The following is a 20,025-nucleotide window of genomic DNA, read 5'->3' on the forward strand; positions in this document are numbered from 1 at the left end:
ACGTTTCGCTAGGTCGAAAATTTGCACTAATCGTTCACCGGGAGTGTTCCTGCCATTCGCCTTTTGCCTTTGTTTTTGTTTTTCTCTCCTTTCCACTCGGAGCTTCCGTCCGCGTACGATATTAATTCTACAACGCTAATATGCTGTCACAACGTGTTTCGTTTGCTAAAGAAGTAGTAGTATTAGTTTCCAATTATATAGTAGTTATATAGTAAAAGTAGTACGCGGTTCTCTTACAGTCTAGTTTTTTTATCAATAGTAACACATTTTGACCGTACCCTCCACGTCAGTGCAGCACTCAGTTGGTTGGCTAAAACATGGATTCCCATTGAACCGGCGATCGCTTAAACCTTGGGTCCCAACGTCCTTAAAACAGCGATGATCGCTTAAGTGGTCGCCTTGATAATCCTTTAATTTACCATCTCTCGTAGCAAATTCTTCCGTGCAAGTACTATTGTCGTACAAAGTAAGATTCCTGTACGTTCTATTTGCTTGCGCTCCCTGTGTCTACCAAGCGTGGCGGCTGCAGCTTGTTGCTGCTGTTCCCTCTAGTTTCCCTATTGCACAATAAAATCCTTGTGGCCGCGTAGTGATTTCAACTGTTTTTTCAGCTTCGTCACCAAATCTGCTGGTTGGACCTGTGAATAGGTAAAGAGAAGATATTAATCATTGGCAATGGGTTAAGATCCGTTGATCCGTGAACAAATCTACGTACCAGTATCGAAATTTCTCGTCCGACCGCATTCAACCGGTCGCGTATTTCGTGCTCCTTGAAGAAAAGATTCAACGGACGACCGTTAATTTCCGTCAGTACCCAGAACGTCAGCGACAATCCATCACATGATTTTGCCTGTGAGAAAACGGGAGCAAAATGGTTGAACATTGGCATGTTTGTTGGTGATTTGATAGTATTTCCAATTTGCTACGTACCTTCGGCGGTAGTCCGTGTCGGGCGGCGAGACTGTTTGGCACAACGTCCACAATGGTAGCGGTGTTGCCATCGCGAATCAACCCCAGACACTGCCCATCCATTTCCCGACGAATGGCGTATACCCGGCCGAACGGGACCCGGCGGATAATAAGCTCGACCTACGGACAAGAGAAAAATTCAAAGGAATTAATACAGAGCAAATAATAGGAAACATGTCTAAAAGTCAACGATCAAACTTACAAACAACCCCGGTGCGGCTCGTATCGTCTTGTGGGCATCGGCGGACGAAGCGATCGCTACACCGGCTACACTGATCAGCTGATCGCCAATGTGTAATGCGTTGTAGAGAACGGGATGCTCCTTCTGCTTCCAGCCGGCCACCCAAACCGCTCCGAACGCATCGACCAGCCCGATCGAGTTGATGCAGTCCTTGCGGCGCAACTGAAGCCGAACGCCACCCGGGTGCATCATTTCACGGCGTAACTGGAACACCTGCTGCTCCCGGAGCGTTAGCTTACGATTTGGGCCACCTCCACCGATTTGGGCGGGTGTCATCCCAACGCCAACGCCACCGTTCGCCATCTGGCCCTCGGGGACGTTTATCAGCTGGTGATGGGGTCGAAACGGTTGGGGAGGGGATTGCAAGCGTCCAACCACACCACCACCACCAGCTGTGGGCACTCCCGGCTGTGTTCCATTGGTCCTCGCTGGGTGCTCTTGTCGCGCGTCCGACGTTGAGGAACTGCGACGCCGTTGTTCCGGCGGGAGCGGTTCATTGCGGATCATTTTGCTCTCCACTGGCGGACGTCGACTGCGCCCTCCGTTCAGTGCCGGGTGTTCCGGGCCTGCCGTGGCCGACGGGGATGCGCGCGTGCTTAGCACTAGCTCGGTTAATCCGCGCTGCAAAAGAGGCGCCCTCTGCGGATGCGGTGTGTAGATGTTCCGATCGACCGCGGGCCGTTTCGAAGGACTCCCGCCAGTTAGATGCAATGGCACGGCGGGACTGCTGGCCGAAGGTTGTACACCGCCCAGCTGCTTCGATGTCGACGCCGTGCTGCTAGGGTGATGCTGGACATGGTTCTCCTTATCACTACCACCTTTGGTTGGCGCCCGACCGGGTAGAGCGATCTCGGAATGACTAGACGAACGTGGCTGCTTGCTCAGGAGCAACACCTTGCTGCTCCTATTGCCTGCCGCCGGTTTCACGCCGACCGGAGTCACTGATACTAGCTGGTCCGTCGCTCCATCGATACCACGTCCACCTCCCAACGACGTCGTCACCTGGACGGATGGGGGCGTGAGGGTCGTTGAGAGAAAAACCTGCTCGTAATGCTGCTGGTTAGGGCTGGAATTTACGGCGATCTGTGTTACCGTGCCGAAATTGTTTTCCGGTCCCTTGATCGGAGTCGACGAAGTGGCGACGGCCACCTGGACCGTCGCGGCGACACTTGTGACCGGTGCCTTAAGGGATGGTGGTGGTGCCGCTGCTGCCTTCACCGCCGGCATCGGTACGGATTTGGACACGTTCGGCACCGTAACGGTGGTGATCTGCTGCTCATTGATCGAAGCGATGATCGATGGTTGCATCAGATGATGATCCTCCGTACTGGCGACGGGCTGCTGCCGCTCGTACTCGACATTGGACGGAATGATTTGCACATTGCTACGGTAGTTATGATCGGACGCAAGACTGTCGCCGTTGCTGCCGGTTCCACTGTCCTTTACGATGACGGCCGGGGTCGTCATTGTCATCGGTTTGGCCTTCGTGAAGATGAACCGAGACACCGGCTTCGGGGAGGTCGTCACAGTCGGCGAGGGGGTCGTCGTGACGCTGCTGTTCGAAACTTGAATGATGGTGACGTTCGATGGCGGTTCCTCGTTCGACGTCGACGGCGAGAGGGATTGCATGGCCAAAGGGGAGATTTTTCGTCGCGTACGTTTCGCTTCCGCTCTGTTAGACGAGGAAAGACATCATAAGTTAATGTTAATTAAGTTGTTCGCCTTGTGAAATCTCTATTATGAGGCTTATCCTAGAAGACGCTAATGAGACATAGGAATAGTTCTGGTTCTACGAAATAAAAAAGAACATTTACTGCTAACACCTTTCACTAGGATTGGTCGGAGCTATAGAAGTTGTATCCACTTGCTACAAATATCTCAGTTGGCTTTTTTCACACTCGCATCACAGTTGGCTTTGATAGAGCTTCGTCATACAAAGCAACCCACCACATCGTTTCTATTTTGATATCTATCTACCGCAAAACTTCTTTCCATTCCTGGACAATCAGAACTCATGGATACCTCCGAAAACCAAGGACCGAATAGTCTCGCACTCGATCAGGAGTACCATCAGTGCCTACGGATAGTGCGTGATCTGATTCCCACCCTGGAGGATCCTACCGACATCCGCCACACCGCTCACTGGATCGAACGATTCAATCGAACACTTCCGGAAGAGAAGGCGCTCCGGAATCGATGCGCGAAACTACTCCTACAACAACTGGCCGATGATAACCTAACGCATCCCTTCATCTTCCCGCGGTTCCTCAATGAACCAATCGAGGTACTGATGAGGGAATTTCAGGACCCGGTTGGTGATGGTCCACTGTTGGCTCCGCTGCAGGCGCTCGCCGAGGAGGCGGAAATAATTAACCAGCGCACGGAGGAGGACATCTCGGAACTGCAGCAGGCAGTCGCTTGCGCCAAGTTGAAGCCGAACGAAGAACCCGACGACGGGAGCTACTGTTGTGCCCATTTTCACAATGCGCTTCGGTCGGCCTTACTATTCCGAGTGAACGAAATTCTAGAGAACCCTGATGCGGCCATTCAAACCCCGCCGGACACCCTTCGGGCCGTAGATCGCGAATGGCTAACGGTGGTCCTGGAGGGAATTAGAGCGAAGGCGCTCGAACGGCGACGAATGGAGCAACCCCCCGAACCGGTTCGCCGCTCGATCGAGTCCCAAACGCACGAACCGCCCGCTCCGGTGAAGGAGACCGCCGTAGATCGAAACGAAATCGAAAGCTACCTCGAGCGGAAGTTTGCCAAACTGTACGCCAGCTTTCGGGTGCGCGAAAAGGCACTCGAAATTCGGACCCAGTCCGCCGGTGGCATGCATCTGATCGATATTTCCCAACGACTTCTGCAGCAGTATCGGCGGGCTCCACTTCCAGCGGGGCTTCAACGCCGAGCGACAGCTTCGACGACGGACCGGAATCGACGGCGATCGGCTAATTGATGTGTCTTAGCGGCGGAGACGTCGGTTCTGGATGATGAATAAAGCGAAACGTACGACACAAACACTAACGCGCACGCGAATAAAGTGGCCTTGATAGTGAGTTAACTCCGCCATTCCCGCCCGCGTCCGCTCTGTTCTGTTCCATTAACGAATCTCAACCAAGAGCTGGTGTCCAAGAAGAAGTGAACACCGATAAAGGGACAAGCTGAGCACACGTCGCAAAGCGGTCAAATGCAGTACACTTGTGTTAAAACAACGAACAATATTTCTCGTTTCGATCCATTCGATCTTTAAATTATGAAAAAGTTAAATTTCTATCTTGGTTATGTATTTTTCACGATATTTTTCTATTTTTCAAAAAATAAAATAGTTCTACACACTAATTGCCCTCAGTGATCAGTAAAAAAGAACACACAAATGATATGTTTAGGATCATGGACAGAATATAAAAATCAAAAGAAACATCAACAAAGGGAAGTGAAAAATTGTGTAGTACCACTGTAGTAGTATCGGCACTCGCAGCAGCCAAGGGAAGGAGAGAGCAGGAACCGCGAACAACAAACAGTCACTCGAGCAACAGTCAAGAGGTAAAAGTTAACACTTTAAAACGCCGCTCGTATTCTGCTGGATTACCTTTTCGGAGCACGGACGAATGGAGCGGTCGGTGATGGGTGGCCAGGTGGCACGAGTTAGTTGAACCGAGAAGCATGATTGTCCACACCTGTCCACCCCGCCCTCTGCATCTTCTGTGACCCATGGTCACGCCACCCTTCCTACGCAAGAGCGGTAGACGACGGATGGATGGCCATGCGGGGCGCTGTACACGTATGCTAATAAATCCATTCGAAATCTAATTTCGCTTGGTCCTTTTCCGATTGCTTTGACCGTTGCCTGATGTTCTACGGCCAATCAGTGTCGACCGAGGGCGTAGGCCCGCCGGCGAACAGCTTCATCGGCGAGAGCGAGGACGATAAAATCGGCAAAAGATAAATACGGCGATGTTGCAAAAAAATACCGACTGGTTGTGTCTAGATCAGGGCTTCTCAAAGAAGCTATAATTCTGTAATGTTTGCATGGTGAAACACGTATTTAACAAAGTTATTGGTAACCTCTACTTCAGGCTCTATTATGGACTTTGATGACTTGATTGATTATTTTGGTACTTCGAAGACACGCTCTTTAATAATTAGTTTACATCAGAGGTCGGCAAAGTCAGACTCGCGGGCCCAATCCGGCGCGAAAACTGATATTATCCAGTCCGTAGTGAAATTGTAGTGCTTCATACAAAAAACCCATCTCAATTCTTACCGAATTTGTTCACGATGTCAGATTTGTTTGTTCTCAAAATGAAGATTGATATTGTTGAACGAGTTGTTCAACATTGAGTTGTTCAACGACTTGTCCAACGAGTTGTGTCAGGTGGCATCCTCAAATTTATTTTAAGACTTTTTTTATCTAATTTGTATTATTGATCGTTCTTAAATCTCCTTAAAGTCCAAAATCCAACGGCAATAACTCGTTTACTTTGCATCCAAAACAGCTACATTCATGGGTTACACATAACCATTACGAACTAAAATGAGGCTCGCAATAATGAAAATTTATCGAAGCTCAGTTATTTTAGTTATTTTGAGAGTACGCCAGTACGCTCAGATATTTTAAAGTAATTTGGGTATAAGAATAATTTAGAGTTTATATTTAAATATTTTACCTTATATCACTTTTTATGTAACTTTAGTTTCATCTGGCCCTTTCTGGAAAACGTGTGCCAACCCCTGGATTACATGTAACGCAAAGCAACCATTGCAAATGGTAAAATGCTGTCAGTTGGTCAGTCAACTGTCAAAATGTGCGAAATTGTGTTCTAGTAAAATGTGAAATATGATTCAAATAAACTTGCAAAGAATGGTTTGGGTTCACTATTTTATACTAAAAAAAAATGTGTTAAAATATACTTTAGGAATCACTGCCATGGCCAAGTTTCTGATCCGGCAAAATATGTTCTGATACAATGTTTAATACTTTTTTTCGTGTTTTTAACAACCATTCGAATAGATTGGTTGCAAAGCGGAGTTGGACAGACACCCACCATCGTTTGAGGCAGGTTAACCTATCCACATTTTATCCACGGCAAACCAACAAGCTCCCAAACCCCCACACACACACACACACACACACGTTCCGTGATGGTGGTAACCTACCTTGCCCCGTTCGCTGAAGATGATCCTACCGGCAGGATGCCACTGCACGAGGCGGCGGCCGCTTTCGGTGTCGATTGCATTCCTCCAATGGCATCGGCCAATGATGTAGTGGTCGCCGCCGATGACGTGCATTCGCCACCGTAGCCATTGCTGGCCACTCCGGTTTGGGCGTTTTCCGACGCGTGCTGCAGATGCTGCCGCTGGACGGGCGTTGGCCGTGCCTCAGCGACGCCGTCCCCGTTGTTCTCCGCTTTTCGGCGACCAACTGGAGATGGAAAACCAACAATTAAAAAGGGAAAAAGAAAAACGGTTACGAAAAAGGGAAACACGAATCAACACCAAATTAGCAAAGGGGAAGGGGATATGCGCAGATACCGGGGGGGGGGGGGGGGGGGGGAAAGGTCGAAAATTGAAAGGAAATGAGAAATGCTAGATTTAATTAACTTTTTTCCACACTCTACAGGGTTTTCGCTCGAGGATGATGATGGAGGCTGCTTCCCCACACGGGGAAGCATGTTGAAGTGGACACACAAACGCACAAATACACAGCCAGCCAGGAATTACACATATGTTTCTGCCACACACCGGCGAACCGGTGAACAACTTCCGTTTGGCCGAGAGGAAAAAGGAAAAGGTGGCACATCCGAAGATGGTTCGAACTTCGAAGTTGCTCGTGTCGGTGTGTTTGTGCTTGGTAACCTCCAAACAGACACGGCGCCCAAGGGCTAGGAACTGTACGATGGGGAATGATTTAGGTGTGACCTGTTGGCACCGGTTGGCCAACATTTGCCACATAAATTGCATATTCCAGACCGGACACAAGTGGACAAGAGATACCAAAACAAGCCCTTGTGGAATGGATGAAAATGAATACCTCTTTGGGAGGGAGGAGTGGTAGAAAACGCCCGGTCTTTCAGAATGGTACACACAAAACGAATGCTGTAGGTAATGAAAAATTTAATCTATTTTCGTTCTACAACTTTCTTCACGTTAAAACCAAGCGGAAAAGGCCTAGCAAAACACTAAAGGAAAATATGCGTATTACTTTCTTCTAAGTTTTTTCCCCTTCCTTTGGATGTTTCTTTGGAAACCCGAAACATGAAGCTTCAGCCCGCGGGGTTTGATTTTTCTCATTCAAAGGTCAAGCCCAATTTTCATTTTCTAATTTCCTACTTGCAAAAAGGCTGGCCGAGAAAAATCAAATAATCAAACAGTACCACCAGACCTCTAAATTTGATTTTAAATTAAAACATTTCAAACCACGGGCTGACGTCGGCAACCTTCTTTTCCCTCTCCTGCCAACGGTAAACGGTTCTTTTAGGTTCCCTAAGCTTCCCTTCCTGTCCATGCCATTTGAAGCGCGCCGAAGAACGCCACTATCTCACCGGGAAACGGCAGAGAGCGATGCCGAGTAAACGCTGGAGGTAAACGACGGGGTTCGAAATATTATGCAAATATTTGCCACCACCGTTCACACACCCGACCCGCCTAGCAGTAGTGGTGTGCCGCCGTTCGACTCGTACGGGTCCTCGTTCCCGTCGACGCTGATGACGGGCATTGCCATTTCCGGTGCGGAATCGGAATCTGAACGCGCCACGCCAGCCATTACGGGGGGGGAATACTCAGCGGATGATGCCACGGCTAAGCCGTGTCTCGTCCAGTCGCTGTAGGATGCATCCATGTGTTTTTTCCTCCCCCCCCTGGTAGAACATTCCGGCACGACCAAATCCTTCCCTGGAGAGCAAACGAACGACGTTAGGGCGGACATGAAAGTTCATGACCGACCCCCTTCTCCGCGTTGGTGGTACGATCGTTTTGTTTTTCCAACGAATTCGCTCAATCAAAAGGCGCACACCATATTTCGGAGCCCGAGTTTGGACTAATGATGGACGATTATGTCGCCGAAACCACTGGCCGACCGTCACAAGTGTCCCTCCGCCCCCGGCCGGGGGTACAGAGGAGTGGGCCCAGTGGAATGTAAATTGTGGGCGTATTCTAATAAAGGCCCGGCGTGACCCGGCGGAAGAAATAAATGTGCCCCGAAAGACAAAAATCGTACGGCAGTGAATGGAACAATTTCAAAAGTTCTTGCATAATTTACATCAAACACTTAATGAATTACATTACAATACTGAATTCATCACAAGTAGGAGGAAAAATGAGTCTTTCACGAACATGGAAATATTAAACTCAGTCACTGTTCTGAATTTTGCGTATAAACTGACTTGTCTTTATAAAGATTTAACATTTGGATAAACCTTTCACGTGTTTTATTTATATTTTTGGTAAGTACAGAACATAACGTGCTTGAATAAAATTCAATAATATTTAGTCCAAAAATTCAAGATAAATAGTCGTGCCTTTGAACAACTGTTAGTAAAAATTTATCTATTTTGGATTGATTTAGAATGTTTGCATCAATTTGTATATTGTGTTCACAATTTCTGTCCAAGAAAATAAAAAAAAAGTAGCGTTCATTTGCTCAACATAACGTTTCTCTGAATTGAAACCTGGTTCTCTCAATATTGAGCTTGTGACTAACGTATTTGTATAACATTTAACACGCGCAAAATTGCTTCGAAAATGATACATTTGAAACGTTTGCCTTCCAAACACAGCGCCACATTTACATTTCTCTTCCCTCTTATCTTAAACGACCCAGGGAAAGGGCATCTGTCCGTGTAGAAAACCCTATCCGTACGGCACCATCAAGGCGGTTCCGTCGTTCGCGTATTGAATACACATCATAGGTGTCGTTGTCCCTGGGTGGTGTGATTTACGGCCAACGGGGTCGGTATCGATGAACGGTACGCGAACGTGCGCGTCATCAATTGAACACCCAGCCGTTGAAGGGAAGGCCCGAGGCCAGCGAGAAATTTGCACAGCCCCAACCACCGGATGGGGAATGACCATCGTGGACTCTGTACGACAGTGACTGACGGTTACGCGCGTTTGAGGGTTGAGTCATACGAGCGAGTCCGTTTTTTTACCGTTCGTTCGGCGCAAAAAAGGACAGAAAGGTGAGTGACGGTATGTGGCTTCTATTTGGGAAGCACAAGCTCGTTGGAAATACTGACGACCCCCGCCGCTTCTGCCTTTTCCCCTTGCCAATGGTTCCGGGGTGCAATTTGCAAACATGGACATCGCCCGATGGACCATTCATGGTCCCTTGTGGTTTAATCATGGTCATTTGTTTACTTCAACTCGCATTGAAACGAGGGGGGACAACGATGGCGCGGTGGTGCCGTTTCAACTGGGTGGGTGGATGGGTTGAAAAATCTTTAATCTAACGCGACCTCCTTCCATCATTCTCCGACCGGCCGTTAATTGAGAACAATTAAGCGGACGCCCACCGGCGACAGCAGCTTCCTTACCATCGGCGGCGTCTTTCTTCGCATCGCGCTCGTTTCCATCGTCATCGTCACCACCGCCGGTTCGGTCACAGGGGCCACCTCGGACGTCAAGCAGCAGCTTATCGGCGGCAGCTCCGGACCGCTTCACCGACGCACCGGCCGTTCCGGACGGATCCGCCAGCACGTTGTTCACGAAGGTGGTCGCCAGGGAGGAGGTGACGGGCGGGGACGATCCGGAAGCCAACGTCACCACCGGATGATGATGAGGATGGGTGGCGTTGACCGCAGTGCCGCTCAGTGACGACGCACTGTGGGCATGTCCATTTTCCCGGGTGATTATTTTTTGCGGTTTCGGTAAATTCAATGAGCTCGGCGTTGCGACGGTGTTCGGGTTGATGATGCGCTTGTGCAGATCCTCGGACAGCTCCTCGAGCCCGCCTCCTGCTGCCTCGGAGGCCGCCGAGGAAGATCCGGAGGAGGAGCAGGACACGAGCGACACGTTATCCGGCGGCTGTGGTGCTGGTCCGCTTTTGCTCTGGGCGCTAATACTGCTGACCGCCTGCAGTGGGTTCGACAGGAGGTTCATGAGATTCTGCGTGGAGGTGTTGGACATGGCGGGCGGACCGCCATTGACGCAGGACGATATGGACGTGAGCGTCGATGAGTAGCTGCCTGATGACGACGATGATGACGACGATGACGACGATGACGAAGACGATGATGATGAGGAGGACGATGAAGATGATGTTGAGCTGGTGGTACCAGTGTTGGAGGCGCTACCGTTGTTCGCCAGCAGGGGCGGCAGTGAGGCGGTTTGTGGCGCGACCGAACTGGAAGCCAATCCGACCGGGCCCAAGGAACTATGACCGGACGGGCCCGCTGCCGCCGTCTGGTTGATATGGTGATGCTGAACCCGCTCGATGCCCGGCACGAGGGCGGCCGGGACGGGCGGGGTGGCCGGGAGCGGGGAGGTCGGGTCGCGCGTCGGCGCCAGCGGCGGTCGCGCTTCCGGTAGGCGCGAGTAGAGGTTCTCCTTCGGCGACAGCAGCTTCATCTCGCGCAGCTTCGCCCGCAGACACTCCACCCACTCCTGCATGCACTCCCAGGTGTTGGCATTGAAGCGGGCCACCTCGCTGCCGAGCGTTATCACAAATTCGAACTCCTGCTCCACCGACACCAGCGCGTGCGAGATATGCTGCACCGTTTGCAGCGACAGGGACCACTCGGGGGCGTGCGAGGGCGCCTGCCGCGGGTCACTGTAGCCTTCCAGCAGCGCCTCGCAGTCGTCGTGGACGCAAAACACCACCCAATACCGGTCCGGTTTCTGCGTGATAACGAGAAGCATAAAGAGGCACCGGAATTAGTCATATTGTGTTGGGGTAGATTTTGTATTTTAAACAAGCACAGATAAGAAAGGCCGAGAGCATTACATAAGAGGTTAGCATGTGAATCAAATTCTGAACAAAACCTGAATTTTTAACAATAAAGTTTATAGAAATATGCCCCGATTTCATACTTGAAATACTTAGCTATAAAGGAAGTATGAAGCTATAAAGGAAGTAAATTCTATTTTTAAACTAAGCCACATCTGTAAATTTTGTTTAAAGAACTGGTACAACAACTATTGGAACTGTTGTGATTAAACTAGGGGTAGAATATTTATATACCAATGACCCATAAGCGATGACCCATCGATGTTCTTTCCAATATTTACTTTTAAGTTGTATCTTCACTTCATTGACAATAAAAGCATTGCTTCATGAATTGGAATGTACGAATGTAAGATATTGGCAGGCACTTTGTAACTCGCTGTGACATATTTAGATAATTAAATAAAAACTGTTCCCATTCGCTTCAAGTAAAGAAAAAACCAAGTCAAGGTTAGAGGAAAGAAAATATACAGCACCAGATCATCAGCGGTAAAGGATGGCATGAAAATTACAGACAGGACAATTCTACGGATAATCTGCAAAAATTTTAAGAGATCAACAAACTTAAACAAATTAACAAGTAGCAAAAAGGTTAATTAGAAGTACTGTAAACATAACAAAGGCAAGCATACGAGCTTAGAGAAGTGAGACGTTATGACCCACACGAACTACTAGGAGATAATTCAACAACCGACACGTTTATTCCGTTGCCTTCTGGTAAATAATTCAACTTGGTCGGTACATTGTATGGAAAAATTTGAAGAAAAAAAAAACTTTCCGTAGATGACCTTTTTCTTAATCGCGAAAATTAAGTGAACATAAGACAGTAAAAAAAAAAAAAGCACTAACATAAACTGGAAAGACCTCCGACCCTCGATTATGAACGCCCCCGGATAATCGTGACTCTACAGTATGTTTAAGAATGTATGTCAAAAACAAAGTTTTTATAGATGAAAATAAAACATATTTCACGCTTTCTAAATTTTGTTTGTTTTATTTCAAGTACAAAAAAAATGTATTTGCTTTGGAAGCACCTACATGGTGTTTTCCTAAAAAGTAGACTAAAGAGATTCTTTAGTTACACATGTATCCAGTGTTTTTAAACGAGATTAAATTATGCCCCGTAAAAAGTTTAATGCATTATTTTGATTTATTTCCAGGGTCCCCCAGCACCCGAAACAACGGTTCGAAAATAAATTCCAAACGAAACCATAGTTGAGTTGAGTGCGTGAACCTAAACATGCAATTTCATGCCCCCGTTGGGTGCGCGGAGCGCGGAGCAAAGAAGTGTGATCTGGGCATCTGGATTCCATAACTCAGCGTTGATAATTATGCGTGACGAAGAAAAGCGGAATGTAAACTTTCTTTTCTGCTTCCCCGCCATCAAACAACACCGAGGGCAACCGAGCAAATAATAATAGCGATAATGTCCATAAATTGTAAATTGCTCGACGCACACATTTATCACATCGGGAGCGAGGGGAACCCCATGATTTGGGGCCGGCGGCGGCGGCGGCGCTAAAAGGGAGCAATCGGTTCCAAGGGCTCCCGAAAAACCCGGGAAAGAGTTAACTTAGCCTGCCCACCGTTTTCTTGGGCGACCGTTTCTTTGACTCGGGTCTTTCGGAAAGGGAACCATGTTTTAATTCGACTCGAGCTTCGCGTCGCCTCGTGCCGTTTTATGGCACCGCGCTCTAATTGCGATTCGTTTAGGACGATCCGCTACGGGGACCAACGATCTCCGGCGGGTATCTTATTCCCACTTTTCGTGGTCCACACCTTGTCCCGTACGGCGTCCCGTCTGGCGGCCCAAAAGGAGTGAGAGTTAAACCCGGTGAGTTTTGTGCATTCAGGTGCTGCCCATGCCCACGATCAGCAACCACGAACCCTTTCCTTTCAGCTGAGCAAGCAGATGTTTCCTTAACGCCGTGTTTTTGTTTTACCTTCCCAGTTCCCTCTCAGAAGACGGTATAGTGCTTTTCTTTTCGTTTCTTCTTAAAAGATCACCGAAAAACAACGGACCCATCAGGTGAGCGCCATCTGGGTGGATTTTTTTTCTTTCGCTTTCCTAAGCCATAAAACACCACAAACCAGATGCCAACAGACTATATGAGGGCCACATGGGGCATTTGACGCCTTTTTGTACGTGTATGCGCATGGCATTTCCCATACCTCAACGTGGTTCCTTCTCTCGTTTTCTTTTACCGTAAGCTGCTCGCGATCAGCTGAAGCTTAAAGCAAGTTTTTCGGTGCTGCAAGACTTGGCGCGATCGAGATCACCGAAGAGATGTGCGTGATAATGGATGCATTCGAGGCGTTTCAACATCGATTGCAGCAAGTCGAAGGCGCTTTAGCGATCATTTTCGGTATTTTGATGATCTACTTCTAGACAAATTGCGCTCAGCGAACTTTGCTTGTGCATGATGGCGATCGGTGGTTATGAAATTCGAAACAATTAAAACACCTAAAACAACGGGTTGCATATCCAACGAAAACAAAAATAGCGGCCAAAGCAAAGATGCTTCACACTTGCGTCAATTGTCCAAACACCAGACCAGACCATGGTGGAGGAAAATGCATTTGCATTCCACCAAAGTTAAGCCATTTTCCAAGCGGACGGAGTTACGCTTCACCGCAAGCGAATAGATCATCATCATGTTGATATTTTTAACACTCTCTGCACGCCGCACACTCAACCGAGGCTCCAGCGAACTGGGCTTTAATGGTTTAATGTTGGGGCAATTTGTTGCATTTTTCTACCCGCACAAAACCTTGCAGCAGCGTAGGGGAAAACCGAGATTTTTGGGGAAGGAACCCGTGCGCAAAGTCACATCCGCTACCCCGCGGAATAATAAGCATAGTGTCAAGGAGCTCGCAAACCCGTGGCCCCGTGGAAAAGACAAAGGAATGACTTTAAATTTATTGTGTCGCTTTTTCCACCGCTGTTTTTCGCTTTTCTTAGCCTCGCATTACCGCGCGCGACTTACAAATGCTCCTTTTCCTCGCCGGCCGGGGACACGCTGCATTATATACGGTCGGTAAGCACTTGTGTTTGGCGGTGGTTATTGTTTCAGTTGGCGTTTCAAATTTGTTTAGCCACTACACCAACTAACCAAGCGTGCTGGTCAAGGATGAAGGTTTTTGGGCAAAATAAATTATGCAAAATGCGCTGCGCTGGCAAAACAATTAGCCATAGCTGAAGCGAACATGCATAAAAGGGCTAATCGTACTTGTGATGTTTGCGAGATTTGGGAAAATGTATAGCGCTGAAGTAAATAGCAACAATTCAAAAACAGTAGACATAAATATCACTTTAAAACCATCATTTTGATTTGTTTTCAGCCGATAGGTTTGTGACAGTTGTATTATTACCGATTATATTTGATCTTGCAAAGGTTTTTGGCATTGTGCATTAATTTCTGCCTCGAATGTAACCAAGGTCGCTTTGTAGTTTGCTGTTGCTTTCTAGCCAGCCAAACATTTATTTATATTCACACTAGAACTACCGGACCAGTCATTTTGACTGATCAGATACTTTTTCAATCACATTTATTTTTTAAGGATGAACAATTCCACCAAATGTTAACACATCCAATGGAATGTGAATTTTTATGTATTCAAAAAAAAATTCTTTTAAAATTGAAATTAAATCGCGATAAAGTTTCAAGCGAAAACTGAATTGAAACAACGATCTTCGTGTATTATAGAAAATAACCAAATGTTTAGCTAGGTAAAAAAATGAAGTTATTTAAAAAGTTTAGCGACAAAAATAGACATAATAAGCAGTAATTATTGTACATTCATGATTCACAAAGCCTTTGACGAGCAGCTGTGGTTAAATCTACAAATATAATAAAATGTTCAATTGGCGATAAAAAAAGGACCAAAGCTTCCATCCCAAACGCTCGAAGCTATAATTTTATTCACATTGGAAAACTACAATCAATCAGACGGGAACCAATAAAGGGGCTACTTCCCAGCGGTGGTAATCAAATTACTCAACGACCCTATTAAACCATACTGATTAAACAATGGCATCACCACGCAAATCCTTAAACGGAAGCAGGGTATAAACGCACTCTGGAGCCCGAAGGGTGGAGGGTGGTGATGTTCGTACCAGAAAACTTGAAAACCGCCCCATGCCTAATTCGACGATCAGTTCATTCATGATGATCCTTATCAAAATCCGCACGCAGAACGTAACGATTTCAAACGGGGCCCCCGGTGGATTGGTTGGTCGCATTTATTAATCCGCTTCCGTGACTAACCTTGACAGGAAATCAAGTCGCCCCGAAAAGCGCGAGGCACGGCCGTGCGATCAAGTTGAATAAAAATTAAAAGCCAAAAGAGAAAGATTAATAAAGAAAAATAAAACCCTCCCTCCCAAACGGATGCCATCTCTTTTCAACTGCCGGAGGAGGCGATCGTGAATGGGGGGGACCGCCAAAAACCTCCCAAGTCTTGTGGGTTTATGTGTGGGAACAACTTTTAAATCGTGTGCCTTTGACGCAAACTTGCTCCAAAACCCGGGCAACGATTCCCTTTCGATGGAAGCCGTGTCTCGGTTCGCTACGCACGTAAGGAAAGAGACGAAAAAAGAGTTCGTTTCTTGAATCAATCAATTTCTTGTCTTTGCATGAGGTTCTTAAAGACTCCTGGAAAGAAGTTTGAGGAGCACTTGACTTCAAATGTGTCAAGAGTATCCGGATGGTAAGCTTTTATTTCTTTACCATTTTAGCAAATAACAATGTACAATTTAACAATAAAACGAGACAATTTTTCTAACGTTCTTTCTTAACGACCGGTTTGCATAAATCCTTTTCTACCAATCAACATTATTTATGTGCCCAATTTGTCGAAATCGGAAGCCAACTGTCTGCATGATAACTCCACATAATGTTCTCCCTCGCCATGGGATACGTTTCGTGTATGGCTCCAGGACACCCCAAACGAATCGAGCACGTCAGTTCCATCCACCGACAACGACCCCAAAAACGATGATTTTTATGTAGCACACGCAGCCCAATCGAGGGCACGGCGCGAGACGGGCGACACGTGCCAGCCAGAAATACAAAAAAAATAATAATTGCAAACCGCCCATTTTCCATCGACGTTGGTCGAAAGCGAAATTATCCATTTCCACGGAAAACTCGTGTTGCGCACACTTCATCGCACGGATGTGGAGTGGAAAATGAATTGATCGAACTTGATTGCTATGTCATAAGCGAAAATGGACTTCAACATCCATCGATCCGGGGTTGGCGGGTGGTCGGAGAAGGTCAGGCAAACGGAGTAGGCAGGAAAATAGACCCTTTGGCGCCACCCAGTCTGGCTCGGGGGGGGGGGGCTGAAATGTGGTACCCATTATCGATACCATTCCTAGCGGGAAAAAAGGGCTCAACGCGCGTGCAATTCTACAAGGTGAGTTTCCATGCTTTTCATGTTGTGTCCCATTGTGGCACCTTGTTTTCCCATTCGGTCTGTCCTTTCGAACTGGAACAAAGATGTAAGAAAAACATACGACGAAGGCTAAATACATTGTGTTTGTTGTTTGTCTTTTTTTTTCTTTTTTTTTTTTGGGCAAGTCTATTCATAATCTGTCCCGCGATAGGGTCGCGCCACGATCGCTAACTATGGGGTTTGATGAGGAAAATAACCCTCTCAAATTAAGCTACCAACTTCTCGTGGGAAAATGTAAATGCTACTAATACATGGTTAAAACTCACCGATCGCATTCGGTTTCTTCGTGCAAAGAAGCAGATCACGTTTGGAAGGCTGTGATCGGCTATTATGATCTCAAGTTGGACTTCCATAAACAGCTTGGTAGAGAAAAAAATGTTTTAAAAAAATATTGGTGATGTCACTCATTTTTAAGAAATGACATAGTGTAAGATGGTTTCGGAATTAAAAATGCCAGTGTTTCAATGTGTGTTATTTTCTACCAATCTACTCCGTCTTCAGCGATCCAATGTGGTGGGTGGAGATAAAGAAAGGGTTTTACATTAATAACTACCACAATCGTCGGATAATGGGAAGGTTGGTAATCTCGCAATGTATGATATGTACTTGAGCAGTGTAGGATTTTTTCTTCAAGCCAAACTGTGCAAAATGTACAACTTTCTTCACCCCCACCATTTTATTCAACACAACCGACGACTTCTGCTGGTGTCCTGCAGACAATGGCAACTTTCTCACATATTCCACCACCTACCGGGGGAGGGGTGGTGAAGGGAGTACCGGATCGTCTCACAACAAAAGCACTCCGAAAACCCCGACCTACAAATGGGGTATGTGTGGAATAATGCGTGGCCCAGTCCTTCGGGTCGACGGTGGTCGTGCGATGGTGGGGGCAGGGGATGCGCTGGCCGAGGCCAACAGGGGTGGGAACTTGAGCTGGAATGTACAGTGACAAATGTGTTGTGGGGATTTATGTTTCACTTTTCTTCATCTGCTCAACGTTTCGTGGCAACAATACTCGGACAGATTGGAAGGACAGACAGTTGACGGCTTGGCTTGACCAGCATATTTTAGCCATTCTTTCCTTCTTTTTATCTCATTCGTTTTCTTTGGGACATTTTTCTGCAAATCTTAGATCACATAGATCAGTAGCATCTGGAACGTAAATGAGCCGATTAGGATTTTATGTCACATTGTTTATACTTTTTTGGCTCATGGCAGACGATGGTAAACGAAAGCAAGGCGCGAAGGTAAGCCTTTTTTATATGAATAGTTAGAAGACATGGAAAATAAAGATCAGTTTACATAATTCGTTATTGGGAAAAATCAAACATAGAAATGCCATCCAAGAAAAGGTCTTACTGAACATGAAACGTAAGTTCGTCTAAATTTTTTTTTATGTTTATCTAGAAATTATAGACATTGCGCAGCACTTTCTTATCTTAGTTTAAGCGTCTGCCACCGAGTTTGCGCTTAAAAATCCGTCACAACAATATTATTCTTGGAAATACGCGTTCAAACAAAAATCACCTGGATTATTCACAGTGTGAATCATGATCGCATACCGATTGGTAAATCCGGTATCAGATAGTGGCTGCTGATTCGATGAATGAAAAATGCATGAAACGTGACAAATAAATTACAAATGTTAATAGCCCACAGTAGAGAAAGTGTAAATGAACCCCACAAGAACTAGAACAGTCAACTCAGTGTTTTCTATCAATGAAGAATGGTATAAAATGAAACGTTTGACTGTTTAGTGAAAGATACAGGGGTTTTCAGATGATATTATAAACATGATCGCGTTATAAAATCAACTGATGCAGTTGGAATATCATGTGCTTAATGTAGAAATAATGCTGCTGCTGTAATGATATGATCTGAAAATCCCTGTAGGAATAACACTTTCAAGAAAGTTGGCCCTTAACTGTCTATTAAATTGAACCTTTTTTGTGAAAAGTAATCAACTCGAAAGCTTGATGCCGATCAAATGTTAATCCGACATACTTTGCACTGTCGATGGATCGTTTCAAATAAACAAATTGTCCCATTTACATACGTTTGGGATATGTCATCAAAATAATTGCATGGAATACTAATTCATGTATTGTTGGTGCGATTTCTTTTCCTTTACCAGGTTTTAATTTTTAACAGACTGAAATGATTGCACAAGTACATACTTCAGCATTGTTATAACAATATTAAACAAGGCATATATAAAAAGGTTAGGTAATTAATTTTAACTGAATGCAACCAGAGCTTTATATAATCTTACTTTGTAAGAAAGGCTGGTGTAGAAGAACATACGAAACATTGATTGATAATGAAAACTAGCTTTCTATTACTTAACGAAAAAGAAACCTACACCCCTAGTAGTCAATTGAATGTGATTTAAACGACTGTTTTGGTGTTCGCTCGCGCTTACTGCATGGCCTTTTATTGCATGTCTACTTGTTGACGGAATGATAACACCAAACAAAAACACACTGCAGTCAGACGGTGCGCCAGGCGTTTGGTTACACATTCTTAGCCATAACAATAACATACACCTCCCGCCCCAGGGGAGGAGGGTGGTGTCTTACATTGACCACCCATGTTCCCGCTACCCATGCCCTTTCCTCCCTTCCTTACGATACGCACCTTGTTCAAGACGGACGGTCGCCTACTATCGCCGCTCAGTCGCCGAAGCCAGGTATTTTTGTGTATTTCGCGAAACAATGCCGTAATCGGTGGTCGCGTTACTACACCCGCACCTGTCCCACCTACCCCACCAACTATAGGGCCTCCAGCACCACTGCCGCCACTAAGTGCTCCAACTACACCTCCACTGCCACTACCGCCCGCTCCGACGGGGGCGGTGGAAGTACTTCCCGGGGGACCCGGTTCCATTTCGGGGCTAAACACCTCACCCCTCGAATCGCACACCCACGACGCGCACGATCACCGCTTATCACCACCGATACTGCAGACGACGCACAGGCGATTCACGACACTATACATCCACTGACCGGAATCGGTATCACATATCATTGCACCGCACTGGCCACCTGGTGGGGTTCCCTTTGCAACACTTTCCCGTGGGGAATGTATTCGAACACGACCTTCTTAAAACGCTAGATGTTGCTTTTCCTCTGCGGTAAATATTGCCACTACTATTTGGCGTATTCAATGCCTTCTCGTTGACCACCGAGATGGCCTGAATTCATCCTTTCGTACCACCGACCCGGGGGTGTTCCACTAACGCCACTCGCGGAAGCGATGAACCACGGAAGATAATTGACATCTGCTGGACCGTCGGGTGGATTCTGGTGCTTCGCATTCCGATGTTTACCACTGGCAAATGTCAGCGCTACGTCTGCAAGCGAGACGCACAGCTTCAGGCGAGGCGACCTCTAAAATGGATACGAATTTTTAA

At 46.7% G+C, this 20,025-nt stretch overlaps 1 protein-coding gene across 1 annotated transcript; it reads right to left on the reverse strand.

Moving 5' to 3' along the window:
• Nucleotides 1-445: 445 nt before the first annotated feature.
• On the reverse strand, nucleotides 446-19,666 carry LOC131284602 (uncharacterized). The gene is made up of 7 exons (XM_058313465.1): nucleotides 19,251-19,666; nucleotides 9,745-11,047; nucleotides 6,371-6,635; nucleotides 1,172-2,882; nucleotides 931-1,089; nucleotides 716-850; nucleotides 446-638 (listed from the first exon to the last, which is right to left on the reverse strand). Exons 1-7 carry the CDS (start codon nucleotides 19,497-19,499, stop codon nucleotides 558-560), a joined length of 3,903 nt encoding a protein of 1,300 aa, XP_058169448.1. The 5' UTR covers nucleotides 19,500-19,666; the 3' UTR covers nucleotides 446-557.
• Between the last annotated feature and the right edge of the window lie 359 nt (nucleotides 19,667-20,025).

This window comes from Anopheles ziemanni, chromosome 3 (assembly GCF_943734765.1).
Source record: "Anopheles ziemanni chromosome 3, idAnoZiCoDA_A2_x.2, whole genome shotgun sequence".
In the NCBI taxonomy this organism is placed as follows: Eukaryota; Metazoa; Arthropoda; class Insecta; order Diptera; family Culicidae; genus Anopheles; species Anopheles ziemanni.